This window comes from Aplysia californica, unplaced genomic scaffold, assembly GCF_000002075.1.
Source record: "Aplysia californica isolate F4 #8 unplaced genomic scaffold, AplCal3.0 scaffold00105, whole genome shotgun sequence".
In the NCBI taxonomy this organism is placed as follows: domain Eukaryota; kingdom Metazoa; phylum Mollusca; class Gastropoda; order Aplysiida; family Aplysiidae; genus Aplysia; species Aplysia californica.
The window spans coordinates 1,200,556-1,209,386 of record NW_004797375.1 but is presented as its reverse complement, the minus strand read 5'-3'; the positions used below and the strand labels follow the sequence as shown (position 1 = coordinate 1,209,386).

The following is an 8,831-nucleotide window of genomic DNA, read 5'->3' as shown; positions in this document are numbered from 1 at the left end:
GGGGGGGGGGTGGGGGGAGGACGAAACAATTTCAAATGTATTTTCGTTTCCCTGGCAATGACAATACTTTTGTTTTATGATTTATTAATTTTTTTCCAGTGATTCTGTAAGTTCTTGCTGTTGTCGTCTACTGCCAAGCGGTTAAGATTTTTAAAGTATTAAGCATCTCTTGGAGATCAAATGGATACATTAGAAGAGGATGCTCCAAGAACATACGGTTATAATACAGGGTGGGGTGGGGTAGAAAAAACAAAAGACAAAAACAAAATGGCCGTGCAACATGATACATTTAACACAAACAACAGAAAGACGTTTGCTTCTCTCCTCGACTCCATAAGTTCGTAAGGTAACAGAGGCCGGGAAAAAAATAATAGAGAGGTAAAAATAGAGATGATGAAATCAAAATAAAAAGAACAGAAAGAAGTGCAAATTCAAATACAAAATTCTGAGGTAAATCGATACGAGAAACAGAGTTTATTGTTTCGAAACAATCGCAGTCATGGTTTATGATACTGACGTTTGCAAGAAACTTGACGACTTTTCAGAGTTGAAAGTAACGTTAAAAAAACAACAACCCTAGAGCGCAGTAAAAGGGGAGTCCATTATAGCTCAGTCTCCCTGGATGGGCATCTCGTTCAGAGTGTCCACTTTGACCACGGGGTCTTTCTTCACCACGGGAGGGGGTGGGAACACTTCCGGTGGGTCGTTAGCTCCCTCTTTGGCCACCACCTGGGTGATCCCGTTATCAGACGATCTCTTGCGTCTGCGGGCGCTGCCTGCTTTGCTCCACTTGATCTGCACGTCTTTTCCGCTGATGTCGTCAAACTTGCCAGTGAGGAAGAACTCGTAGCGCCCATCGTCCGACAGGCTCTCAATGAGCTCCCGGGCGTTGGAGTACCTCGCCTCCATGTCCGCCCACAGCCACGGGTACTGCATGGTGTCACTCTGATACTTCAGAGCCTCGTAGAAAGGCGTCTTGGGGGAGCCGAACTTGTAGTTGAAGGTGGGCCTGTCTCCGCTGCCTTTGTGCGTGTTGTGGAAGTTGGTGGTGTCGCCGTTGACGCCTCCTCCCCATCGCAAGAAGCCTTGGAGCTCTGTGGAGAATTGAACCACAACCTTAGCGGTGTAGGGCACGGTGCGGCGTGTCTTGGACAGGATCATGGTCCACTTGACGGCTGATTTGGGTTTGACTTTGGTGCTCTGCTTAACAGAGAAGCTCTTCTTTTGCTCAAGACCGTTAGCATCTTCTGTCGAGGAAGTCGACTCGTAATTGAAAGTGAAGCTGGACTCTGCGCTAAAACCGCCTGTTGCGTCGGGCGGGCTGTAGCCCACTGTAATACCAAGTTCTTCCGAGTGTTTCCACTCTGAACTGGTGGTGTGGGTCACGGTGCGGGTCACCTCGGTACCTCGCTCCAGTTCGTGGGTCACGACGTTCGGGGAGTCGTTGGTCAAGATGCCTGTGTCGATAGCCTCGGGCTGCAGCTCCTGGATGATTGGGTCGCCAAAGACCATCTCCTTGATGGCGAACTTCCAGTCCCCGTACTCCATGGACAGCCGGTGATCTGCCTTGTGCCCGGTACAGGGCCCTCTCTTGTCGGCCACCCACTTGTCTCCGTCTCTGCGGAAGTCCTCTCCGACGTACGCCGCGCGACATCCGGCACACCAGCCGTAGCCCAACATGTCAGCCAGTTTGGCTATATCGGACATGGTGTTGTCCATCACCATAACCTTGGCAGCCGACAGGGAGTTGACGACCTGGGGCTGAGGCGCCATCGTGCAGCACTTGAGCGTCTTGAGACAGTGCAGCTCGTTGCAGCCTCCGCGATACATGCCGGTGATGAAGAAGCCGTCGTCACATCTGTGCCAGCCCTCGGTGTCGAACAAGGAGCTAAGGCTCAGGTCGTAGCACTCGCCGTATCTGTAGGGGTGAGAGGCTGGCTTGATGCACCGGCCTTCTGCGATGTCCTGCAGCGTGTTTGTGCCCTTGTCTCTGTAGAGACCTTGCACGAAGTAACCACGAGGACAGGAGTTCCATCGGTTGTTGGCATCGAAACTCTTGGTCCAGTCGGCGTAGTAGACCTGGGAGAAGTCGTACGTGTAGGGGACAGTGCCGTAGCAGCAGCCGACTTGGTCGATCAAGGAGATGCCGTCAGGGGAACCCTTGGCCAGCCGGTGGATGCCTTGCATGTAGGCGTGCTTTGTGTCCTCGCATTTGGCTAAACCTTGTTTGTTGAAAATCCCAGTCCAATACTCGTTGCGACACCAGGCTGCCTGGCTCGAGGCGACGAGAAGCAGGAGCAGACAACACGAGGTGCGGATGTCAACCGCCATTACTGAGGAGGACACAGTCAGACAATATCTTACTCATTACTGTTACTGTTATGTATGTTCGTTTTATATATATATATATGTAGGTGGGTTATTTTTTACACCCCTATCGACACCAAATTAGACCTTTTAGGAGGCATGTTTCCGGTCCTGCCTGATTGTCAGGACCAATCCGTACTGAGGGGGGGGGGGGGGGGAGGGAATACAACATTCCAGCAGAAAGACAGAGCTAGCTTACTCGATACAAATTTCCCCACAGGGGAATCAAACTCGGGTCTTCTGTGTGCGACGCTGAAGCACCTAACCTCTACACCACAGGATGTCGGCTGTCAGGAATCCAGTTCCAGTTCTATTCCAGTTTTACAAAACAAAATGGTACACACAATCGTTCGACATTTTGGGCTGCATATGAGACTGGAAAGAGGTTATGTAAATGTTAAATAACCTTTCATTCTTCAGAAGTTGAATTGCACACACAAACTGAAGCGATTTTCTGGGGTTGCTGCGCATCTAAGATATTAACGTAACAGACTGAGATGCTGAGTGTAACGCTGAAATGAAATATCAGTGAATATATAATACATGTAAATATATAATATACATAAAAACAAATTAAATACAAAAGCTGTCAGACGTCTCAAAATCCCATAAGTTTCCCTTGCATTGATACCATAGTTACTCAACGGCTAGTCATGCAGTCGTGTGTTCTGTGGTTCCTACTGACACAGTATGGCTGGCTTTATCATGTACATTGTATAGTATTAATTTATTAGTTCACAGCAAATCAGGGCACAAGAGTACAAGATCAAATACATCACCTCACAAACAAACCAAAACAAAAAAAATACAAAAGAAACAGGAATGGCAGAGATCCCCAAATTAATGCTCGGACAAAAAATGGATTGGGCTGGTGATATCGATAGAAAGAAGAATAACAGACAGTCAAAAAGACGCCCGATGAATTCAATAAGATAAAGTTCCATCGGAAGAGCACAAAGAATGGGGCAAGATGACGTCTGAGAGAAGACAGTTGGGAACATATTAATAGGGCCTATGCTGTCCCCGTGGTTTTATGCACCCCGCATAATTTAACAAAATTTGATCATTTTTTGCATAATTTCTGACTATTCTCCTTTATCATTCTTTGTTAAAATTAACAGAATCCCATAATTTCACATTTTTGGGCCCAGTGTGCCTAATTTCATAATTTTCCTTGCATAAAACTAAAACGACGGGGACAGCCTATGGATACGGTGAACAGCAGACAGAACAATGGGCGTCATTGTTGAAAGGCTACAGTCTGCGGTGAACGGACAATGTCTTGAAGAAGTCAGACATGTGATAAAATTAAATATTGATAATTAGCTACTTTAGAATTACAAAGTTATATCTGAAAATTTTAGCCGGTTTGAGTCACTGCCAGAAACCAAATTATGTCCTATATTATATTCTGCTCTATTAAAACCGTAATATTATTAGGAGTCGTTATCAAGTTATTCAAAGAATTGCATTCGAAAAAAGCTTGGCATGTTGTGAAACTCTAACTTTTTAAAGTCAACATTTTTAACAAATGGGTTCTGAGCAAATACAACTTTGCAATTCAAGGGTAGCCAAGCGAAGAAGCATGGACCTCCAAGAGTATCAGCTGTGTAGAAAGATGAAACAGATGAAGAGAGTTACCTGATACGCTGGGTCCAACGAGCTGTAGTCAACTGGCTGATGTGCGGGAATGCACAGTCAAAGTAACAGGCCTCCCCGGTTCATATTATATACACACATTTTAACGATCCTTGATTATTCAAAACAGGATCGTGTGTTCCGAAATAAAAACGTGCATGAAAATTCTAAAGGTACCCCATCATTCGCCAGAAAAAGTTGAGCCAATAATTTGTGAATCTCGCAAAACTCACTCACAAAACAGACACTAAACATTTACAAACAAAAGCGGTTGATTTACATACTTAAAGGAGCGCCTGGTCGTTAACAAACTTTCGCTTTATGGCTGAAGAACGTGTTGTTATATTATTGGCTACCGGTTAGCATAAAAGTACATGTGGTATGCTCGATAAACAACATTAAGTTATTTATTATTATATTATACGCCTGTATATTTTCTGAAAACTTGCCGAATAAGCAGTCTGATGTTATTTACTCACTGCATTGATACTCGATAAAAGGCAGTAATTTTTTCTTTAAAAAATTTTAAAAACAAATCCCAAAAAGACAAATGCTTTCACAAAAGACCAAAATTATTGCAGCGAGTTATAAACATTATGCTAGAACAGCAATTCCGTCAGAACAGATGTCACCATCACCAGGTCTGCTTGGCCTGCAGCTTCCATGACGGATTGGAGAAAGGCATATTATTATATATATGGGACGGGGGCGAGACGACCTTATCTTATCAAGCTTGTCTCAGGTAGGGGGGCCGTCTTTGACGACCTTCGAGGAAGGCATATGGGGCCATCTAGAAGAAGTCTACCCGACACAACGACACAGTTTAACCGGTGTGGTTTGAGTTTGAGTTTAAATCTTACTTCAAAATAGTAGATGTACCTCTGCTTTTTTTAGAGAAAAGGTGTTAACGAAACAATTATTTAAAGCTTGTTTGTGGATAATGAGCTTGTGGTTTTGTTTTTGTTTTTGGTGTGGGGGGGGGGGGGTTCGTTGCTGTTGTTGTTGTTTTTCTGTTTTTTTTGTTTGGGGGGGGGGTATCAACGTCGTTATGGCGGCGCGCTTGTATCGCTGCGTAGCTATTATGTTGGATAACGTAGCAAATGGTCCGGGTTCGAATCACTAACTGGGCATCCTCAACCTGGGTTGTTTGGGAGGAGATTTTAAGTCTCTCCGCTCATTTCATTCGGCTCTATCTGAGATAGATATATCAAATTTGGAGATCCCACCTCTTATGCAACCGCAAAAGTGTTGAAAACTTCCACTCGGGAATTGAACGCACATCTATCTTCTGCATACCAAGGCAAAAAGCCTAACTGCTTCACCACAGACACTTGTGGTGGCCTAATATGTAATTATTACATATATATATTAAATGTTTTAATAAATGGGGACTTCAGAGTCCATCACTTCAGTGTTTTCTCTTTTAAACTTAGGTAGGGTTTACGCCCCAGACAAAACTACTTACACCCCCCCCCCCCCCCCCAACCAGGGCAGTGCTGCTGACTGAAGTGTCTTTAGACTTTAGGTCATTCCCAAAGGGGAGTTACCAACATGTTCTTTAGTTCTTATGCGCAGCAGAATTGTAAATGGGCTGATTTATCGATGTCATGCTCATACTGTGCCGAACAACATAGGCGGCCTTAGGGAACTGCTGCTTTTTCTTTCCTCATCCTGAATATGGTCATTTTCCCTCTACTTCTTGTGTATTTGTCACACTCTTGTGAACTGTTATTTCCGGGGTGCCTTGATAGCCGAAGTAGACTTTGTGCTGTTGAGGCAAGAGAGGTGAGCAGAGTAAGCCTGATTCCCCGTTTGGACTTCTCTGTTGATATCCACCCCTTGGCGCTCAGTGTGTGGCTCTGAGAAAACCCTTCACAAGGTGCAAAATTTCAAAATGAACTTTTTTGCATATTTTAAAAGACACATCTTTTCCGAGCATTTTGCACTTTATTTGAAAGCAATTGGAGCATTCTGTGAAAAGTTATGGCATTTTAAAGCGAACAGGAGTTCGAGTGTCAAATTTTGAGACAACAGGTTTTAAAGTTTTGCTTACTTTGGGAACACATTTTCCATGATGACAATGCATAGAAGCAAATAAACAGTTTGCTTTTTATTTTAGAGAAATACCTCTCTTCTATGTGAAGTTATGACTGATTTTATGTTACAACAGTAAATCATTGAATTACGTAAAAACGCGTCAAAAAAATATTATGCTCCTCTCGTGTCATACCAGCAAAAGACAAACGCAGGTCGTCAAAAGCAGTTGATTCGAACTGGCTGTCGCAAGGCAGGCCATCATTGAGCTTGCAGAAGCACTTCAGGCCCTTCAACTTCGCAAAGCTGTCTGCTCCACACCCTTACCTTCTGGCACCACAAAGGCTGTCACTGTCACGTTCTCTATGAAGGCCACCCCTAAGGCATCATCCTCGTCTGTAGATACAGAAATTAAAAGAGAGCGATTTAAAGGTGTGCAGCTTGCATATAATGAAATTTATAGTGTTGTACACCACTGTATTTAAATGACCACTATTAGTTCAAACAAACCAGTGATTAATGATCACCAATTGAGGATAATTTGCTCCGTGATCCCTTTACAGTTGACAGCTTGCAACAAGAAGCCAGAATTTTTGTCCATCATTCTGTCACCTCTTGTTTTCGTTTTGCATCGCTGTATTTTTATATGGACCTACTCAGTTTAAGAAATTCACTTTCATGTGACGACAAGTTTGTGACAGATCATCACTGCGATAGTGCAGCATCTCTCTTTTCTTGGTTCTTTTCAAGTCAAATAATTAAAGAGTATGTATTCAGAATAGATATGAGCTTTTGCCAAAAGGTGGGGGTGTTTGCATGAGGACTTTTTAAATCAACCACTACTCGTGGTAAAATATGTTTTCTTCATCGGTTTCCGATGAGAACCCACCATCGGCGCGATGATGGATACCACTTACCATCGGTTTCCGATGACAACCCACCATCGGCACGATGATGGATACCGACTTACCATCGGTTTCCGATGACAACCCACCATCGGCACGATGACTAGATCTAGTCAAGTGTCTAGTTAGTCTAGTCTAGTCTAGTACAATCTTGATCTAGATTCTAAGTCTAAAATAACGTTGACAGACTTGGTCTCGTTCCAAGAGTTAAGCTACCGTATAGTGATAGATCTAGTCGATCTAGATCTAGATCTAGCTCCTCCAATTCTAATACACTGCTAGAGGTAGGATAGAATCTAGAAGAATACGCAGTTCTTTAATCTAGAATCTAGCTGATAATTATAAGGACTAGTATAGTAGCTGAGACTGCGGGTATGGTAAACTTTGCTTACCTTCTGATGATGTTATGCCAATTGGTTGAACAGGAATCAGGACTTCTTCTTCATGAAGTTCCAGATTCCATATCATGGTCATGAGCAGGGGGGTGTGGGTGTGTGTGGGTGTGTCACGGCCACGGTCGTCATCGTAATTGGTTCATCATGTGTCTCCTCCTCCAAACTAGAATCTACTGTCTTCACAATCAATAGGTCTTGCATTGAAATAATCAATAATCAGTTCATCCAATTCATTTTCGTCTGTGATTTGTCTCATTCCAATCCGACTGAGATCGTTCCACATCGATGAAACACAATGTATGTACGCCACTCAGCTGATCGATCCGCAATCTTGAATCAATTAAATTATGTAAACAAAAGCGCTCGACCACTTGGAAACAGAAAACAATCAGTTTACTTACAGTAAACTCGGAAAAAAACACTTCGTAGAGCAGAACAAAGAACTTAAAGTCAATAAGGAACAGTTCATATTTGGTTTGAACGGCAGGAAATGGTACATTAGATGTTAAACTGCATTCATGACAAATACTATTTCAGAAGTGAAACCTGTGAAACTACAACATGCGCAACTCACAGAACTATTTGTAATGTTCACACATTCATGCGCACTGGGTTTTCCCGAAACGGCAATTAAAATTAATTCTCTTTCTTTTGGTATATAATATGTGAGGGTTCCCGTGGAAAGAAGTGTCTATCCGATTGAGTAAATATTCCCCCTGTTTGTCTAAGAATTCAGCGTAATACGGCGACGATATGTCCTCAAAAATAATTATTTTAAAATATTTCCAATCCCTTTTGAGCAAATTTCTTAAAACATATGATGTAGAAATGGTCTATCTTTCTGAATTTCATATAATTTCGTTTTCGATAAAAATGAAGTTCAGGGCCTATTTTTAGCGATATCTCAGAGTAGCTCTCGCACCTTCCGACGGGTTTTCTCAGAGCCGCTCACATTCTCACAATGACCCTATGCAGTTGCGAGCGCCGTAAAACCTTACTAAAACTAAACTAACACTACTTAGATCATTTGGGAGGAAGGCTTCAACCACACCTGTCAGTGCCAACCCGGGCTGAGAGGGATATATATAACAACCCAGCAGAAAGACAGATACTCGGTAAAAAATTATCCCAACTCGTTTTAGCTTAGTAAGTTTCACGGCACTTGAAACACTATAAGGTCATATAAGTGCAGAAGATAAGATGTGTTACAAGAGAGTAACAAATATAAAAAGCGTTTGATAGGAAAGAAGGAGCAAAACCACACCAGAGCACCCACCAACCACCAGTGACCCACCTCCTAACTTGGAAATCGAACTTGGGTCTCCTGCATGCGATGGCAAAGCGCCTTGCCACTACATCAAAGGCAACGTTTCCATTAAAATTTCCCACTGTAGTCACAAAAGACTCAAAAAGGAATAAAACACACAACAATAAAATCTGTACCAACCCCCCCCCCCCCCCCCCCACAAGGCATGTGGTTACAAAAAGGGAC

General features: G+C 43.2%; 1 protein-coding gene across 2 annotated transcripts; it reads right to left on the bottom strand.

The window, feature by feature from the left end:
• Positions 1 to 446: 446 nt before the first annotated feature.
• LOC101851569 lies at positions 447 to 7,899 on the bottom strand. 2 transcript variants are annotated; one of them, XM_005095507.3, is made up of 2 exons: positions 7,337 to 7,899; positions 447 to 2,333 (listed from the first exon to the last, which is right to left on the bottom strand). In XM_005095507.3, the coding sequence occupies exons 1-2, from the start codon at positions 7,416 to 7,418 to the stop codon at positions 610 to 612; spliced, it is 1,806 nt and encodes a 601-aa protein (XP_005095564.1). In that variant the 5' UTR covers positions 7,419 to 7,899; the 3' UTR covers positions 447 to 609. The 2 variants fall into 2 exon arrangements, with proteins under 2 accessions (XP_005095564.1, XP_005095565.1); XM_005095508.3 differs by lacking the exon at positions 7,337 to 7,899 and adding an exon at positions 4,009 to 4,948.
• Positions 7,900 to 8,831: the final 932 nt, after the last annotated feature.

Coding starts and splice junctions, on each gene's coding strand:
- LOC101851569 (XM_005095507.3), bottom strand. CDS start 7,418: ATGACCATGATATGGAATCTGGAACTTCATGAAGAAGAAGTCCTGATT. Junction 2,334..7,336: donor TGGCATAACATCATCAGAAG/GTAAGCAAAGTT, acceptor TGTCCTCCTCAG/TAATGGCGGTTGACATCCGC.